The sequence below is a fragment of the Arachis ipaensis genome, chromosome B09, assembly GCF_000816755.2.
Source record: "Arachis ipaensis cultivar K30076 chromosome B09, Araip1.1, whole genome shotgun sequence".
In the NCBI taxonomy this organism is placed as follows: domain Eukaryota; kingdom Viridiplantae; phylum Streptophyta; class Magnoliopsida; order Fabales; family Fabaceae; genus Arachis; species Arachis ipaensis.
In genome coordinates, this window is record NC_029793.2 from 137,053,555 (window position 1) to 137,073,125 (window position 19,571).

At 35.2% G+C, this 19,571-nt stretch overlaps 4 protein-coding genes, 1 long non-coding RNA gene and 1 pseudogene across 6 annotated transcripts; 2 read left to right on the forward strand and 4 right to left on the reverse strand.

The window, feature by feature from the left end:
- LOC107616353 (putative F-box/LRR-repeat protein 23) lies at window positions 2,449–4,112 on the forward strand. The gene is made up of 2 exons (XM_016318319.2): window positions 2,449–2,818; window positions 3,329–4,112. The coding sequence occupies exons 1-2, from the start codon at window positions 2,490–2,492 to the stop codon at window positions 3,930–3,932; spliced, it is 933 nt and encodes a 310-aa protein (XP_016173805.1). The 5' UTR covers window positions 2,449–2,489; the 3' UTR covers window positions 3,933–4,112.
- On the forward strand, window positions 6,597–8,611 carry LOC107617096. Of its 2 annotated transcripts, none has more exons than XR_002353559.1 (2): window positions 6,597–7,091; window positions 7,169–8,611. It is a non-coding gene; the product is annotated as an uncharacterized LOC107617096 (long non-coding RNA). The 2 variants fall into 2 exon arrangements; XR_002353558.1 differs by having other exon boundaries at window positions 6,598–7,091; window positions 7,187–8,611.
- On the reverse strand, window positions 9,940–11,977 carry LOC107619587 (annotated as a pseudogene).
- LOC107616351 lies at window positions 13,318–14,050 on the reverse strand. Its single transcript, XM_021110698.1, has 3 exons — window positions 13,838–14,050; window positions 13,607–13,747; window positions 13,318–13,522 (listed from the first exon to the last, which is right to left on the reverse strand). The coding sequence occupies exons 1-3, from the start codon at window positions 13,866–13,868 to the stop codon at window positions 13,365–13,367; spliced, it is 330 nt and encodes a 109-aa protein (XP_020966357.1). The 5' UTR covers window positions 13,869–14,050; the 3' UTR covers window positions 13,318–13,364.
- Window positions 15,086–16,174, reverse strand: LOC110266964. The gene has a single exon (XM_021112063.1). It carries the CDS (start codon window positions 16,172–16,174, stop codon window positions 15,086–15,088), a length of 1,089 nt encoding a protein of 362 aa, XP_020967722.1.
- LOC107616350 lies at window positions 16,200–18,002 on the reverse strand. The gene has a single exon (XM_016318316.1). It carries the CDS (start codon window positions 18,000–18,002, stop codon window positions 16,200–16,202), a length of 1,803 nt encoding a protein of 600 aa, XP_016173802.1.

Here is a 19,571-nt window from a genome sequence, read left to right on the forward strand (position 1 = left end):
CGTAGACATATAATTATAATATTTTAATATTTTATTAATATTAAAATATAAATTAATTTTTAAATTTTTTAATTATTAAAAAATATTTAAAATTTTTTTTATTTCAATAAATAATAATATATACTATTTTTAAATTTATTTTAATAATAATGTTAGATACGCTAATACGTCACGGTGTTTAGGAGTATCTAAATGTGTTTTTATTAAGACATGGTTGACACAGAAGACACTCACGCATTACGGACAAATATTAATGAGTGTCGTGTCTGACATGCGAATCCACTACTTTAGCGAATTGTACATATTTCATAGGTTACAATATTTTTATTATACAGGTACATTTCTACGAAGGTTTATATTTATTGTTTTTTTTTTTGAAGGAAAAAGCTCAACACAACAAGGTGGAGCATATAAAATAATGAAGAACACCTGACAACTTTAGTCATGACAATCCCTAGTTATTTTCGGCATTGCCATCAATAACCATAGAGTTCACCACCACTCCACTCATCAGAGAGCAAGAAGGATCTACTAATAATATCCACCATACGTAAACTTTGATTCCTGAAAATTCTATCATTTCGTTCTAGCCAAACTGTCCAGATAACAACAAAGAAGCCAATCACTCACTTCTTCCTCTCACCTCTTCTTGCTGCAGCATTCGTCCAACTTTCAAAGTGTTGTTTGAATGTACCAGGCATGGTCCATTTCCTTCCAAAAGTGAATAGCCAAGCACACCACACCTGCCAGAAAATCTCATAACCAGCAAACAAATGAAAAGCAGACTCCACAAACTTACCACATAAGACACATGTACAATCATTGGGGTTAATTACACCTAGTCTACACAGTCTGTCCTTAGTATTCACCATCCCCACCAACACAAACCAAGAGAATAACTCGATCTTTGGTAGAACGAAACCCTTCCAAATTGCACTTGTAAAGCTATAGCTTGTTATTTCCTCCGGGAGAACCGCTTCCTGCAACACCTGCACAAATGAGTTAGTCAAATAAATACCAGATCTATCAAATTTCCAGACCACTCTGTCCTCCCTCTCAGATGTTAGCTGAACAGACTATAAAACCTGATGGAGTTAGTTTACTAGTGCCAACTCCCACTGAAAAAGCTTTCTCCTCCATTGAAAATTCCATATCCACTCTAACCCATCCTAAAACCCACAATCCCCAATAACAGAACCTTTGAGGTTTGAGACCGAAAAAAGCCTTGGAAACAACTCTTTAAGAACACCGTGAGGTAACCAGATATCCTCCCAGAACCGTACTGTTCTGCCATTCCCTACATCCATATACAAACCCCTGATCATTTTTTCTCTCACATGTGGCTCACTGATTTGTAACTGGCAAATATCCTTTCAAGGATCCCCTTTGTAGGTACAGGCTGACCACACAGCATCTCATTCGGATTCAAGTTATTACAGGATCGCAGATGACTTTCTTCCACAGGGGACAATCCTCTTTCGAGAACCTCCACCACCACTTAAAGAGCAAAGCTGTATTCCGAATTACTGCGTCTCCAATTCCCATACCACCTGCCTTTTTTGGAGCCATTACCACTTCCCATTTTTCTAGTGGTATCCCATTTCTCCCATTCTCTTTACTCCACAAGAAGCACCTTTGGAGTGAGATCAACTTCTCCGCTACTGCCTTCAGCATTTTGTATAGGCTAAGATAGTAGATAGGCAAACTATTCAGAACAGACTTAATAAGAACCAGCTTACCCGCTTTGTTTAGGGTCTTTGCTTTCCACAGACTTAACTTGTCTTCCACCTTATCAATCACCGGTTTCCAAGTCTTCACAAGCCTCGGATTTGCTCCAAAAGAAATGCCAAGATATCGGACTGGTAGAGACTCCTCCTTACATCCTAGTAACTGACACATCTTACGCGCCCAATGCCGATCACTGTTAATTTTGTAATTGAATTATTTTTGTGTAAAAAATATTAGAGTTAACATAGTATTTTTTTTTTCAACTTATACATTTAAAAATCTAATTAGATTCTTAATTACAGATATTCTTAATTCTAAAAAAAATAGTAAAAATTTATTTTTTTTTTCAAAGTTAGGAGTGAAATTTAAATCTGCGATCTCAAGGTGAGTATGGAGAAACCATGTCATTTGAATTATAACTCATTGGCAAAGTAAAAAATCTACTTCCAAAATTAAAATAAACTGAAAAAAATTAAACATTATTTTTGTTTATTCAGATTTCAAACTATTTTTTTATGTATTCAGTCTAAATATTATTATTTATCAAACACATTTGGAGTGGATGAAGGCATCAGTTAGAACTTGAGGCGCACGTAAAACGGTTCGGGAGAAAGAAAAACGAATTAATTAGCAAATACAAATCTCGCGATATATAAGTGGGGGGCAACATCAACACCAACACCAAAATCTATTCCTAAAAAATCACAACTAACTCAAACCCTAATTCCTCATTTGCCTACCTGTGAACTTTCCAAATCACAATGGACCACCGATCCATTAATGCAGGGCCTGTGAAGAAATTAAACTGGTTGGATCTTCCGGACGATCTCACTTTGATGATCATTGGGAAACTTACCACATTTCAGATCTTAACCAGCGTTCAGTTTGTGTGCCGCAAATGGTGGCGCATCTGCATGGATCCGCTCATGTGGCGCACCATCAACATGTGCAATATTGGGATTCGTAATTCGGTGGACTATAAATTGGAGAAGATGTGCCGCCATGCAATTGATCGTAGTTGTGGCCAGTTGGTAGACATAAGTATCGAGTACTTTGCTACCGATGATTTCCTCAAATATATAATTGACTCGTAAGTTTAAAATTTTTCATTTTTATTTGTATAAAATTACTTTTTAACATTTATTGGCATATAATTAAAGATTGTTCACGAGTCTTAATCTCATGAGGGTCATCCTTTTATCTTGTTGCAGTGTCAATCTTATTACCCCACTTTTGTGTTTCTTGACTATTAAGATAGTAATTAGAATTCATGCATATATAAAAGATAAAAATTGTTATTTATATATTAAAATCAATAATTAAAATTAGTTTAATTTATTTTTAGTGTATATTTTGTATTTTAATATATATTTTATTTTAATAATTAATTTGGTTATACACCTAACATGATTGTTAAAAAATAACATTTTTAGTGTTACTTCTCTAAGTGAAGTTCAAATGTTATTAATAGAGAGTAGGAACATGAATTATTGTTGTGTTTTGTTTCTCTTGCTGGTTATTATGATTATGGTGTATTGTTATTGAGTTGTCTGAATAAGTAACTTAGTTTTCTACCCGTTTGTATGATGATTTTTAACAGGGGATGTCATAAATTGCAACGCCTGCGACTTGTTCAATGCTTCCGTCGAATTTCAGACAAAGGATTATGTGAGATGGTTGAAAAGCTTCCATTGTTGGAGGAACTTGATATTACCCTTTGTCTCAATGTATCTAGTATTGCTTTAGAAGCAATTGGCCGAAGTTGTCCTCTTCTGAAATCATTCAAGTTTAACGACAATGGTGGCGGTAAAAAAGCAGCTTTTGCTATTGCACAAAATATGTCCAATTTACGCCATCTCCAACTTTTTGGAAACCTCCTCAACAATAGTGGCTTGAACGCCATTCTTAATGATTGTCCTCATCTTGAATCTCTGGATTTACGAAAGTGTTACAATGTTAAGTTGGAGGGGAAATTGAAGACAAGATGTGATGAACAATTAAAAGATTTGAGGGATCCAGATGCACCTTGTGATGACTTTCGATTTTGGGGACTTTGCTTTGAAACCGCATACTATGATGCAACACTTGACTATGTAAGCGAGAAGCGGGTTAAAGCTCAAGTTCGAGAAGCAAGAAGAATTAATTCAGGATCAAGTAAGGAAAAGAAGAATAATGCTAAATCCAAAAGCAAGAAGAAACGTTGAAGAAAAAAATGCAGAATTAATGACCGAAAAACATATATTATGAAATGGAAGATGCACATGAATTATTGCAGTCTAGTGTTTTCTATTTTAAAATTATAATTTTCTATATAGGTCGTGTTTATTTTATTTGTTTGATTTCATCTCTTGTCAGAAATAAAGAATTGTTTGAAGTTCTTGAATAATATAAGTGTTTCGAAAGTTACTTAAAACGTTGATTTGAGCCCGAATGTGAGGTTCGAATTCCTTTGTATGGCAACGTCTGATGCATTTAGCGTTCAACTTGTTGATGTCGAGGTCGTCTGCCTGAGTTTCTCGTGAGGAGGTGGGTGGTACCTGCTAGAGCCTCCGATGTTTAAGTTAGCAAAGATTTTAAGCCGGTTTTTAGTAGAGTAGAACGTGTATATACTTTATGGGTGTGGTGTATTTATAGGAGAGTAGATAACCATTGTTAGAGTAGTTCTATCTTTATTAAAGGATAATCATTCTCTTTATTTTGGAAATTTGTTAAGACTTATCTTTTAGAGAAGATAGAGATAGTTGGAGAAATTTAAAAAGACAATTACTTTCTTAAATAAGAATAAACTATCCATTTTCTTGGGAAACTACCCCTTTCATCGTGTCCAACTTCTTTAAAGAGGTCGGATATGAACAATAAGTTTGCTGGGATAATATTATACAGTCTTCAAAAGGACAATTTCAGAGCTCCAAGTCTATAAAAATATAGGAATAAATAAATGAATATAAAGTTAAAATGGATATCGAAATGAAAAATATAGTGAGTGATTGGCCTGGTAAAGTCTCGAGAAAGAACTAGGGTTCCACCTCTGAGTGAATGAACCTGTTTTGGACTGTCTTTCTCAATCTTTGTTAACCTCCTCTCTCCCCAAAAATCACCACATATTCATTTCTCCTTCACCTGTAACATATTGCAACTTTGGTTAAGGTTTCCAACTGTAATAGACAACTTAAACTTCATGCAATGTAGTTGATTCACTTAATATTCGCAATGTTTGCCACCCTTCAAAACCTTATGATTATCCCACCATATCTTGAACATTTGGATTAGTCATAAACACGATTAAGATATAACTTAACATTTTAATTAGTGTTTTAAGTTCTAACTGTCAGGCATCACTCCCATATTTGTCAGTCAACTTGAAGTTATCAATAGCCACCTATAATCACCATTCACTTGGTTATCATAGTTTGCGACCAAGTTTTATATAATTATATATATAGTTTTTCAAAATTGTATGACAATAGAAGTATTTTTTAAAGTTGATTGGTGAATGATATATATATATATATATAATGGTATATTTCTCAATATATGTCTATGGCCATGGATTCCTTGCTCCTACATTTTTGTAGGAGTATCATTAATCTTCATGAAAATAATTACAAAATATATTCCTTTTTTTTTAAATTTACTAATTAGATTTTGATCTCTCAAATTATTGGTTTTTAACTTTTTTTTTCTTTTCCTTTCACTTTCAGATTCAAAGCCATTCAGAGAAGAGAGGTCTGCTAGAATTTTCATCTCTTTATCAATTTCTGCTAGGATTTTCAATCCCTGTCTTTCTCTCTTCCTCTTCCCCTACTGCAAATCTCAATATCTATTCCAATAGTTTCTAGTAAGCCTGATAGATTTGGAACATTACAACCATATTGGCGATAGCGCTCTTTTCATTTTTCTTCCCATCATCTGGTTAATGCCGAATGATGGCAACTAGGCCTGAAAGTCTTTCTCTCCGAACTTGCTTTTGTCCAAGATTTCTAAACCTTCGATGAGGTGAAGGCACGCATTCGGATCTGACCTTCTTAGTATATAACTACACCTCAAACCAAGCATATCCTCGCTGCCGCAACCTGCACCCGTCGCCGTGCAACATACCGCCGCCGTGCAACCTGCCCCCGCCGCGCAACCTGCCGCCTCTGCGCAAGACGCTGCCTCAATACTTGGAGGTTAGTTAATCATCATTTTTTTTCTCAATAGTCAAGAAATTTAATTATGCTTGCAATAAAAACTTAGAAATCTATTCAGTATTTTCATTGAAAATAATTTTATTTGTATATGTATGTCACTACCTCTATGGTAAATACTAAATAGAGCAGCACTATCTAATCTAGTGTAGTAGATGTAGATCAACTCAAACTTTTATGAACAGAAAAGAAAAGAAAGTTGTGGAGGCACGTGAAGTGCCATCAACTTCTGTGTCTGTGTTGTGGCCAATTAACAGTTAAATTTCAGCATGAGGGAGGTGGCTTGGGTATTGTCTGCATTTCAAGCCTAAAGGCTTTTTTGTATAAGAGACAAATTGCATCCATGTGCCTTAACCTAGCAACTTAGGCATTTTGGAGTGTTAATTTTTTAGTATGTACTCTAATTCATTTTCCCATTAAATGTTATAGCAAAGTGACAGAGCAACATTCGTTGTCAAATTCAAAAGGTGGTGGAAGGGTGTAAATATATTTCAGAAGGCTTATGTTTTGATTCCAGTACACGAGGAGTAAGTTTTTTCCTTAGCAGTGAAATTTCATTTTGTAAGTTATTAAATTCTTGACTGCGAGGAAGTTCTTTTTTGCTTTCTATTGTTTTAGGTTATTATCGGAAGAAAATACAATTCTTGTGATAGGGAAAGCCCTCTAAGGTCAAGAAATATATTTAATACTTGAGCCATAGTGTCACCTCATTTTACATTGACTTGAAACTACAACTGTGGCTTGTCCGACTAAAATAAGGGGCTGATATGCTCTGTAGTTAGTTTTTCTTTGTTATATTTTTCGTCTCTTCTGCCTTATAAGATTTTCATATTAGAAGAAATAGTGGGAGAAGAAAAACTGGTAAGAAAAAACAAATGAAGAATGGGTTATTTAACTGTAAATTTTTATAGTTATGTTTTTTGTGCTCCTATGAATGCACTTCATGCTCAATTTTATATTGGCAGCAGGGTCATTTTTATTGTTATATTTTAATCTGTCTTGTCCATTCTCTCATTTATGGATTCTTTTTCTTCTAATGTTTCATGTATTCAGTCTTCATTGGAGCTTGATCATTATTTGTATCCCGGATAAAGGTGATGAATCAGGGCCAATCATACTTCATTTGGATTCTTTGAGTCTTCACTCTAGCAGATCACTATTTGATAACATCAAAAGGTTAGGATGAAGTAGCACTTAATTTATTGTATACCATATATGTGACATATCTAGTTCATTTGTGCTCTAGTTATTAGTTCTTAAACATATCACAGCTTCCATATCTTGTGACTTCACTACCATCCTATGTTACAAGTAGATATTTTTCTTATGTTCTTGTAACTTGTAAGCATATATATATTTGGTTAAATCATGTTAATTTGCCTGGTATTTCTTTTTTCAATTTGTTTAATATTGTCTTATGACACTACTATTTTGTATTTGTTTTCTCCTGCTTCTTTTATATTACATGTTGCTATTCTATCTCTACCTTTTAGGTTTGCAATCTTTACAAGTAATTCGGGTGTAGTTTTATGGAATTAAATTAAGTAAAGAAAAATTAAAAAAGAAGCAAGATAATAGCAATCTTTACAAGTAATTCACCTTCTCTTTGCATCGCATCATTGAGAGAGATTTATCTTTACACGGAAAATGGCTATGAATTTGTTGAAACAATTTAAGGAGGAAGATGCTGCACAAAAAGAATTGGTCAATGATGTAAATAGTGTAAGAGATGATATGCAAGCGAATGCTTCTGGAGCTGGGCTTGCAACCAATAATCTGGGACATAACATGCCAAGGGACCCAAGAAAATGTAGGACAAAAGGGGGGACTTCACAGTCCAATAAAAGAAAACATCGATGTGGACAGTGTGGCATGGAGGACCACAATCGAACAACTTGTCGTGTTCATCGTGGCATTTCATAGTTAGAAGGCCGTGGAAATGACACATTTGATAATGACTTGGGTGATCACATGAACATTGAAGATGACTCATTGGTAAGTATTTTTACCAATGAGGTATGACAGTTTTAATTGCTGCTTATTAGCTAATACTAATGATATTATATTGCTGATATTGTAGGTATATGATGAGAATGCTTTGTACAGTAGCAATGAAATGCTGTAATAAGATATAGTTAATGGTTTAAGTTTCTGGTATTCTCTAATTTTTATTTTATTTGGGATTGGTGTTTTTTTTTTTAATTTATTTTTGTTATATTTAATGTTATTGGAATTCAGCTTTTGCGATGGTTGTTGTTGTCCGTGTTTATGACTAAAGGTTGAGGTTTGTACCCTTTTTATGGCATCATAGAAATGTGAAGCTGTTGCTTTTTTATTCCATCATAAAAATGAAAAAAGAAAAATTCGCTATCCTTCATTTGTTAGTGAATTTGTTGTGTTCTTTGTCAAATTGATCTATTCAAATATTATGTTTCTTACATGTTAGACTATTGCTATTTACTATTATGAACCAAAGTTTGAAGTTCTGCTTAGCTTTTCTTCTTCTGATAGTGGATATCAAGATTAGGGACCAAAGTTAGAAAACTTGGAGTTTAACCAAAATTAGACTAGCTAAAGAGACGGCCTTAATGATGAATCAGCAGTTTAGAGTACTAAAATGCATTTTAGCTAAAGAGATTAGTATGTGGTGGATATTCATGTCTTGTTCTCAAGAATTAATCGTTGGATTTATCATCTATGGACTGTACCTTTCTTATTGGTTGAAAGCATAGATTTAAGCTCGAATTATCATGACACCTTTTGAATCCCATAAATTCCAACCTTGACTGGTCAATTTTGTTGCTGATTAATGGTGATATATAGTTTCCATTTGAAATGTACACTTCAATTTTTGGTATAATATTAGTTATTTTCTTATCATTTGGTGGGTCACGGCTCTAAATTCTAACACATATGAATAAGTCATTGAAATTAGTTATTCTCTTAGAAGGCAATGTTGGAAGTGTAGGCAATGGTGGCAATGCTGTTGGTTTTGGCAGATTGGGAATGTTTCCAGGCAAATTTGGAACACTTGTTTGCAAAAGATTGTGAGCTGCTAGGCTCATGCTCATGCTTGACACGGTGATCACAGCAACAAGCAATGCTGCCATCAAAGATCTTCTTGCTGATGATGCCATGGCTGATGAAATGAGAGAAGAGAAGAGAATATATGGTAAATTGATTTGCTTTGAGATTGGATGAGAAGCCAAAATATGGTGCTTGTTCTTATATAGAGCTAGCTAGAATATGTGATTTCAATTATTCAACTCAAAAGTTTGGAGAACTAACTAGAGACTCTTGGTCTTGTTAGTTCACCTTCCTGTTTTAATTTGAATAAATCATTTTTGTTTCTTGTTTGGTTATTGTAACTTGTGTAAACTGATTATAATTTATGAACACAAATATTCAAATGTAGGAGTAGGATGGCCAACACTAGTTTTGTTATTTCTTGCCTAGTTTTGTTAGTAAAGTTGGTTGATCTAATGGAGTTCAGCATATAGCGTTTCATCACTTTCAAAGTTACCATTAGCTCAATTTGACCGACAAAAAGAGGCATTTTATATTTATTTTTTTATTTCCTACAGAAATATGTTGTTGCAGGGTTTGTACTTTAATTTGTAGTAGTTGGAAATTTTTCTTATGATAAATAGGCAATAGCGATAAATTTTCAATAAATCTATAATAACTATTATAGTAAATTAACTTGATACTAATAAAGTTAGCTTTTTTGAAGTAAGCCGCTCCAATTTGATTAAGGGTTATGTTAGGTAACCAATAGAATTCTTACATTACTTTTAATTTTATAATTAGGTCATCAGAAAAGAAGAACTATATAACCGAATAATGAGCATGATTAGTGAACGAATCATTATTATCTAAATTTCAATAATTCAAGTAATTTTTTAAGTGAGTCGATTCCTAATGCTACCACAATCATACCTGTCTAAGCTGAATTTGAATCATATGCACTGTAATTATATCTATCAGAAATATATAAACAGCACCAAATCCAAATGCACACATACAGAACCAAACCAACCACCATAATAGGTATTGTACGGGGGTAAGAACCTCTACAGTATGGACAATGATCATAATGAACAGGAAAAAATTTAATTCAATTCTATGCTACTATGAACTTTAAGACACTAAAATTATAGCATTTCATCAAAATCCAATAGTCCACAAAGCATGAGAACACATACTTCTGTTCTTACTAGAGAAATGTTCTCTGTACTCAACTTTTTCCTATACACCAAGCCAACTTATTCTCCTCTACCATAAGAGTGAATCCGCTCGTCATCCCTTACATATAACCCAACTCCTCTTATTTTCCTCGGAGAAGTATGACCGTTATGAACATACAACTCGTCATTAAATCTAACACTGCACATTAATGAAAACACTACTACTGACCATTGTTGTGGTTTATTTATCTTAGCCTAGATCAGGCACAGTGAAATGCTCATCATCTATTTCACCTACGACTTCGATCCTAGGCTTTTTGCTAGACATGTAAGATTTATTAGTGGCTTTAAAAGTGTATGGTGCAAGAGTGCTAGTGTGTGACATAGGAAGCTGAGGAACTTCAACTGCAGCTAATGTTTCCAGAGGAAACTGTTCACCAAAGATACCAACATCTGCTAGCCATTCCAACTCTCCAAATTCGTCTGCTTGTTTCTGAACATATATAAAAAAAGAATAACAGTAAATTACCAAAAATAAAAACATTGATATCATGAAATAATAGCATTGTAGGAATGTCAAAATTAAGTGGCTATTCGACTTTGTTTTTCCTTACCATTGCCGTCAGCTAGATAGATGTTGTGCAGGTATATGGTTCAAACTTTAGATTTCAAAGACGATCTTATTTTAAAACATAAAAACCAAATTGGAATGAAGACAATGCATGTTAGTACTACAGATGAAGTAAACATTTATACTTCACTGTTTAGGTACAATTCTCAAATTTAAAAATTTTCAATCACTGAAGACTTTTAAAAGAACGTTTTTTTTTGTTGAGTTAACATGAATTATGATGATTGGCTACTGCATGGTATTGTCCTAGATGAAAAGTTAAATGAGGTAAACTTATGAGGACATGAAAAGAAATGTTATGTCCTAATATATATAGCAAAATCACTCTTATCATCCTATCTCTTCTATGCAACTAGAATTTCAAAATAAAGCTGCCTTACTTTCTCTGGTGATCCAAACTCTGGTAAATCCAATAGTTGATCAACTGCTCAAAAGCTAGGGGGAGTGAAGCTAGGCGATTGCTGAGAAGGAACTTTCCTTGGAACTTGTTGCGCAGCTGGAATAGATGGTTCCAAGTGGCTTTTCTCATCACTTTTGGAGCAGTCATTAGTACCCAAAGCCACCCGGATTCCAGTAGCGAGAAACCGCTGGTGGTTCGCAGAAAGGCTGCCAGCTAAATGAATTAGTTCGTCACAATCCTTACAGAAGAGTGCTCTGTCTTCGACACAGAATATGAAAGCTGGCTTATCCTGTAGTTATAAGTAGGAGAACGGAGAGAACACAATTAGCAATATTTATTTTAGTTAACAAGATCATGCATGATGAACAAGTAGCTTTTCATTTGGGATAAAAACCATTTGTCAAGCAATATTTTCACCACTCACTCAGCATAAACTATACACTATTTATCAAGATGGTATTTTCTATTTTTGTTTCATGTTTTACCACTTCTTCCTAGAGTCCTAAAAACTGAAAGCAGAAACAGAAAACAAGAACAAAAGCCAAACAAACACTAAGAATTTCACATGGTAACCTTGAGTCTGTTGGGCACAAAATTATGTGAAATCACGTAGTATTTTCTAACAAGCTCACATGAAAAAGTTGCAATGTTTTTAAATATCAACTAACTTCTTTCAAAAACTTTGCTTTTAATATAAAAAAATGCAAGATCTGCATAGGCATAAAGAAATATCTAAGACTTTAGACAGTATAATAAGCTGACTGGAATATGGAATCAAATTAAAAGTTACAAAATTGCAGTCTTTACCCTGAGATGTGATCAAGTTGGATGGAACTACCTCCATAATGGCTTCAACAAAATCAACCAGGAATCCCCAACTTGATGACTTTCAAGGCATCATCATTGCACAGGTTCCCATGAAAAGATCGCACGAATTCCTAATCGAACGCCAAAAAGCAGAGAAAGCACATCAAGCATCAAACCACAACACCAATAAAATCACAACGATAATAGCAAATTAACCACCAAGATTTAATTGGGGAAGGCTGCAAAAGTAAGCAGACAGGGAAATAGATTATCAGCAAAGCATTTGCTATGCAGCCAAAAAACTGGAGAACATACAGAGTTAGAATTGTTGTCATCCTTGAGAATGTCTGTCAGCCGTCTTGCGCGGCGGGGGCAGCATCTTGCGCGGCGGTGGCGTCTTGTGCGACGGCGGCGTCTTGCGCGGCGGCGGTAGGTTGCGTGTCGGCAGTAGGTAGCGCGGCGGTAGTCGCAGGTTGCGGCGTATTGCAGTGGCGAGAATATGCTAGTGAGATGTGCAGCAGAGGAAGAGGAAGAGAGAAATGCAGAAATTGAAATTGTATGAAAATCCTAGCGGACCTTTTCTTCTCTGAATGCTTCTAATGTGAGAATGAAAAGAAGCAGCGCGTGGCGGCAGAAGCAGGGCGCGGTGGCGGAAGCAGGGCGCGGCGGCGGCGGCGGCGAAAGCATACGAAACTTGCAGCAGAGGAAGAGGATGAGAATGGTAGGGATTGAATTTGGATGAAAACCCTAGCTGCTTCTCTTCTCTGAATGCCTTTATATCTGAAATAAAAAAGAAATAGGAGGGCAGAGTTAGGGTTTTCCAATCTGCACTCTATTTCGGAAGAAAATTGCTTCAATCTCGTTGATGCTCTCCAAGAACTCTAATCTCTCTCAATTTCTCGTACCCAAAAAAGGAAAGGGAACAAAGTTAAAAAACCAATAATTGGAGGGATCAAAATGTAATTAGTAACTTTTAAAAAAAAAAAACGGAATATATTTTGTAATTATTTTTATGAAGGTTAATGATACTCCTACAAAAATGTGGGAGTAAAGAATCCATGGCCAGATTTAAGTAGTGTACCTGCAAACATCTCACATATCTTTTAGAAAAACCTAAATCATTTAGAGATTGCAACTCCAGACTCTTTGCAAGTTGACGGCCAGCAGCCAAAACCTAATGCAAAACAAATTGTAAGAAGCGTTAGTGCACTGTTTTATAATAAAATAATAAATAAAATATAAATAAGCACATGAAGATATAAGTATAGTCTAATCTAAATTTTAAAATATCATTCAAATTAAAAGTACTACATAAACCAAAATGTTATAATCTCATTCGAATACAAATTCAAAAATCAAAAGTCAACAAACAAAACAACCAATCAAACATAACATAGCAGCATCAAAATGATCAAAGTTTGTCATCAATCATCAAAATCCTCCATAACTTGCTGCAGATTTGCGTCATTGATTTCATCACCTTCATTTTCACTACTTGGACCAGAAAAAGCAAGTGGTGCAGCATAAAATGTACTAGTACTACCACCACCACCACCTTGATCTAAATTAGCATCAATCTCATCTAAGAAAATATAACACATTATCAATAAATTAAAGATCAAAGCTATTGTAATTTATTGTCTGATCAATAAACTATAATACTCACCAAGCAAGTCTTCAATATTACTTGGAAGATTAGGCTCTTTTTCAACAACCTCTTCCGTCACCCAAAAATCAACCTTATCAATAGTTTCAATATCGATTGGATCATATTGCAACTTTTGCTTTCTTTTTTTTTCTTTCCTTCCTAACAAATTAAATACAATATATGATAAGCCTAGTATATTAACTATACAAAATCTAATGATATGAAATGAAAGGATGAAATATATATTACCTGGATTTAAGACGCAAATTATATGTAACATACATAATATCACTTAGCCTATCATGCTCCAATCTATTCCTTCTTGTTGTATGAATTTGATCAAAAAGACTCCAATTCCTTTCACACCCTGAAGAAGCAGATGCTTGGCTAAGAATGCGAACTGCCATTTTTTGTAAACATGGAGCAGAACTACCAAACAACCTCCACCATTCATCTATAAATTACAATCCCATATCTCAAGTATTAGTTATCAAATTAAGGAAACCAAAACATAAAATAAGTAAATAACTAAAGCTTATTATCAAACAGATATTATTACCAGGTTGAAATTTTTTTGCAGCTGGAACAGCTTCAGGCCTATCAAATCTTTCCTTTCGATCTCTATATAAGTGTATTTCTTTCATTGCCTCAACTGAATCTAAATTATTAACCTTGCAATGCAATGTAACAAGATTAAGTAAAGCTCGCATGACATCAGGTGATTCTCTATAATTTTCAGAAAAAAAGCAATCAGGATTCAAGAAATAGGCTGCTGCGTGAAGATTTTTTTTCAAATGTTTGTCCCATTTTGAGTTGATAATCTCTGTGTAAGGTTGATATGCAGTCTTCCTATGCTTGAACATTTCTTTGATTCCATTTTCTGACCTCAGCATACCTTCATAAACAATTCCCAATGATGGTTTATCATCGGCATCTACCAACCTCAGCAATTTAATCAACGGACTCACAATTTGGCATGCAGTAAAACAATCATCCCAAAATTTATTGTCTAGGATAATTGCACTCACAGCTCTACCATTAGCACTCCTTCCTGATGAGTTTGGAAAACTCTACCTCCAATTAAGTGATGATCAAACATTATTAATAAAACCAGTTGCAAAAATTATTGATATTAAATTTAAATTGATTAAATTAATTTTTGCAATGCAGGTTCAGTTTGGGCCGAAAACAAATTTCTGGAGCAAGCCCAACTACTCTCAGCCTTTGGTTTTAAAAATATATGTTGAATATGGCTGATTTAATTTTTATGTTACTTGGGCCAAAATGATTTTTATTGCTCTAAGCCCAAGTGTGTTACATGCTTTCCATTAGCTTTATGCATGTTCCAAATTTTATCAAGAAAGCAAATGTTATCAATGGGTCAAGAAACTTAATTGATTATAGCAACCAAGCCCAATTCCATGAGTGTTACTCATGCTTTGTCCGAATCCATGAAGCAAAGAATAACAAATCCTCAAATGCTTCCAACGGATTCCATTACTCTTCCTGAAAGGATTTCAAAGCCAATTTAAACATTGGGCTTCCTAATTTGTATCCAGTAAAGTGTGTATCAACAACCAATTGTTGTAATTCCGATTTGCGCTCAAAGATACTCATCAATGTGAGGAAGACAGTGGCAAAACGAGTTGCACCTGGACGAACAATCTCCCTCCAATCAGTTCTTTGTCTTAGCCAGGACAAGAACACCGTATGATTATATACAAACACGGTAATCTTCGAAGCACGTGTTGCAAGGCTAGAAATATGTGGCATGCTGCTTATATCTTTTAGAATAAGATTCAAGCAATGAGCAGCACAAGGTGACTGGTGAATATTTTCAAATTTCTTATTAATAAGCCTACCAGCAGCAATATAATTCGCAGCATTATCGGTCACTACATGAACAATATTATCAGGTCCAATCCATTCAATCACCTCTGAAAACAAGTCACACAAGCTTGAAGCATTTTTAACCATACTTGAGGCATCTACAGATTTCACAAAGCACAATCCTTTCGAACAATAAACCAAAAAATTAATCAACGTTCTTTGCCTTTGATCTGTCCAACCATCAGCCATGAGAGTACATCTAGTTTCTTTCCAAGTAGACCTATAACTATCAACAACCATTTGACACTCCCTTTTGAGATCGGCTAATAAGTTAACCCTCACAGAGTCATAAGAAGGACCTTTATAATCAGGCCCAAAACCAGCTACACCATCCAACATATCTTGAAAAAAGGGTGACATAACCGCATTGAAAGGAATCCTACAATCCAAAAGCCATCTAGCCACTCGCTTATCAACTTCATGAAGCGCCTCTTTGTTTTGAAACACGCTTTTCAGACTTGGTTGACTTCCCGGAGTTGTTCTTGGTGCAAACATAGGAGGAATAATGGTTTTTGCTTTCTTTTTTGGATCGCCTCCAATAACCTCCTTAGTTGGTAACTGACTCGGAGTTTGTTGTTCTTCTTGCGCTATTGCTTCATCAATTGCATCCTTACACTCATCGGTACCCTCTTCGTTGAAACTTACTTTCCTTTTACTAGTTTTACTTTTCTGAATCTCTTTCAATAAACCTTCCATTTGTTTTTCTACATCATACGGGACTTTAGAACCTTTCCTTTCGATCTCTATATATGTGTATTTCTTTCATTGCCTCAACTGAATCTAAATTATTAACCTTGCAATGCAATGTAACAAGATCAAGTAAAGCTCGCATGACATCAGGTGATTCTCTATAATTTTCAGAAAAAAAGCAATCAGGATTCAAGAAATAGGCTGCTGCGTGAAGATTTTTTTTCAAATGTTTGTCCCATCTTGAGTTGATAATCTCTGTGTAAGGTTGATATGCACTCTTCCTATGCTTGAACATTTCTTTGATTCCATTTTCTGACCTCAGCATACCTTCATAAACAATTCCCAATGATGGTTTATCATCGGCATCTACCAACCTCAGCAATTTAATCAACGGACTCACAATTTGGCATACAGTAAAACAATCATCCCAAAATTTATTGTCTAGGATAATTGCACTCACAGCTCTCCCATTAGCACTCCTTCCTAATTTGTGTCCGGTAAAGTGTGTATCAACAACCAATTGTTGTAATTCCGATTTGCGCTCAAAGATACTCATCAATGTGAGGAAGACAGTGGCAAAACGAGTTGCACCTGGACGAACAATCTCCCTCCAATCCTCTTTTTGTCTTAGCCAGGACAAGAACACCGTATGATTATATACAAACACGGTAATCTTCGAAGCACGTGTTGCAAGGCTAGAAATATGTGGCATGCTGCTTATATCTTTTAGAATAAGATTCAAGCAATGAGCAGCACAAGGTGACCAGTGAATATTTTCAAATTTCTTATTAATAAGCCTACCAGCAGCAACATAATTCGCAGCATTATCGGTCACTACATGAACAACATTATCAGGTCCAATCCATTCAATCACCTCTGAAAACAAGTCACACAAGCTAGAAGCATTTTTAACCATACTTGAGGCATCTACAGATTTCACAAAGCACAATCCTTTCGAACAATAAACCAAAAAATTAATCAACGTTCTTTGCCTTTGATCTGTCCAACCATCAGCCATGAGAGTACATCTAGTTTCTTTCCAAGTAGACCTATAACTATCAACAACCATTTGACACTCCCTTTTGAGATCGGCTAATAAATTAACCCTCAAAGAGTCGTAAGAAGGACCTTTATAACCAGGCCCAAAGCCAGCTACACCATCCAACATATCTTGAAAAAAAGGTGACATAACCGCATTGAAAGGAATCCTACAATCCAAAAGCCATCTAGCCACTCGCTTATCAACTTCATGAAGCGCCTCTTTGTTTTGAAACACGCTTTTCAGACTTGGTTGACTTCCCGGAGTTGTTCTTGGTGCAAACATAGGAGGAATAATGGTTTTTGCTTTCTTTTTTGGATCGCCTCCAATAACCTCCTTAGTTGGTAACTGACTCGGAGTTTGTTGTTCTTCTTGCGCTATTGCTTCATCAATTGCATCCTTACACTCATCGGTACCCTCTTCGTTGAAACTTACTTTCCTTTTACTAGTTTTACTTTTCTGAATCTCTTTCAATAAACCTTCCATTTGTTTTTCTACATCATACGGGACTTTAGAACACTTCTTAATGTCTCCACCTATCTTCGCCAAATGCTTTTTCATTCTATTAATTCCTCCGCCCCCAAAAGAACTCAGACAAAATAAGCATTGGTAATGCGATTTTCCATTTATATTTTGTAAAGCAACATATCTCCAAGCAGGATCAGTTTTTCCCCGAACACTAGAAGTTTGTGACTGACTTTCGTTACTCGCGGGAGGAAGAGAACGTTCATTCGAAGCAGAATTATTTTCAGCATTATTATTCCTAGGTAGTTCTTGGTTGATACTTTCATCCATACCTAAACATTACCAGCAATCCAACCCAATAATCTCAACTCTCAAGTTCACAACAAATGAACAAACAACATCCAAAATTCAAACTTTAGCAGTTCATCATGTCTCAAAATCAGAGTTGACAAAATCAGAGTTCACAAAATCATGTCACAAAATCGGAGTTCACAAAATCAGATTTCACAAAATCAGAGTTCACAAAATCATGTCACAACATCAGAGTTCAAAAAATTCTTTGTTCACAAAATCATGTCACAAAATCAGATTTCACAAAATCAGAGTTCACAGAATCATGTCACAAAATCAGAGTTCACAGTTTCAGAATTCAGAGTTCATCATGTCACAAAATCAAAGAGCTACTCAATGAACAGAGTTCACAGTATCAGAGACTCAGAGTTCATCATACAACAGTTATTCAGTGATTGAATCAAACAATTATAAGTTCATAACTAAAATAAAAATTACCTGGAACTCAAAGGCTTTCTCTCAGAGCTCGAAGGCACCTTGAGGCTTCAGGCTTCAACGCTTCAACCGAAGGAAGTGGGAGACAGACAGCAACGATGAGTGGTGACTGGTCGAAGGAAGTGATTGCTCGACGGAGGTGACTGGTCGAAGGAGCTGACTGCGCGACGGCGAACCCGTGTGGCCGTCTGAGCCAGTGAGATCGTGATGGCGTTCTCTACTTCTCTCTGAACCTTGATGAGAATGGTGAAGCTGAACTGTGAAAGTGAAAGTGCGAAGGGCGAAGGGATTAGGGATTCAGACTCAGCGTTCATCATTTAGGGTTTCAGAGCTCCAAACGGCAGCGTTTTGCTACACAGCTCAAAAAACCGGCCGGATCACGGTTCGGTTCGACCGACCGGTTACCGACCGATTCACCGGTTCTACTCCGGTTTCCAAATTTTACAGTTTTCCTTATTGTTCGAACTGTGTTAGTGTCCAGTTCACGGTTCGACCGGTTCGACCGGCCGGTTCGAACCGGTTTTCAGAACATTGATTTTAATAAATTGAATTCATGTGCCACAAATTTCTGTTTCAAAACTCGTGAACAAACCCTTAAAAGTATAAAAAAATTTGGTTAAAAAGAAAAACACGCCAGCAAATTCGTTTCTTTCATGAAATTTCAAACAAATTAAATGATGTTACTATATTTATTTGGAGTCTACATAGAAAGCATAGCAGATCAGATCAAGCAAATATATGAAAAAGAAAAAGTGGATTAGCATTAGCATAATACGTGAATTGCTATTAGAGGCAAAGGAGGAAAGAATCATATCTGATTTGATTGTTGGAAAGAAATTTTTGGAATCAAATTATGGTACAATCATTATAATTGATAAAGGACAACAATGGAATTAAAATTGCATATTTGACATTTATAGAAAGAGCAAGGACAACAAATAAAATAAGGATTGCAAGTGTTTTTCACTAAACAATTTATTTTCATCTCAAAAAATTAAATTTGAAATCAGTAGAAAGCTCAGATGAGTTTGCCCATTATTCAATAAATTTGAGGTTGATTTTGTAATTTAATTATAAATTTAGAAATTAAAGATAATTGGATAACTTAATTTT

Coding starts and splice junctions, on each gene's coding strand:
- LOC107616353 (XM_016318319.2), top strand. CDS start 2,490: ATGGACCACCGATCCATTAATGCAGGGCCTGTGAAGAAATTAAACTGG. Junction 2,819..3,328: donor CTCAAATATATAATTGACTC/GTAAGTTTAAAA, acceptor GATTTTTAACAG/GGGATGTCATAAATTGCAAC.
- LOC107616351 (XM_021110698.1), bottom strand. CDS start 13,868: ATGTTACATATAATTTGCGTCTTAAATCCAG. Junction 13,748..13,837: donor AATTTGCGTCTTAAATCCAG/GTAATATATATT, acceptor TTAATTTGTTAG/GAAGGAAAGAAAAAAAAAGA. Junction 13,523..13,606: donor TAATATTGAAGACTTGCTTG/GTGAGTATTATA, acceptor ATATTTTCTTAG/ATGAGATTGATGCTAATTTA.
- LOC110266964 (XM_021112063.1), bottom strand. CDS start 16,174: ATGGAAGGTTTATTGAAAGAGATTCAGAAAAGTAAAACTAGTAAAAGG.
- LOC107616350 (XM_016318316.1), bottom strand. CDS start 18,002: ATGGATGAAAGTATCAACCAAGAACTACCTAGGAATAATAATGCTGAA.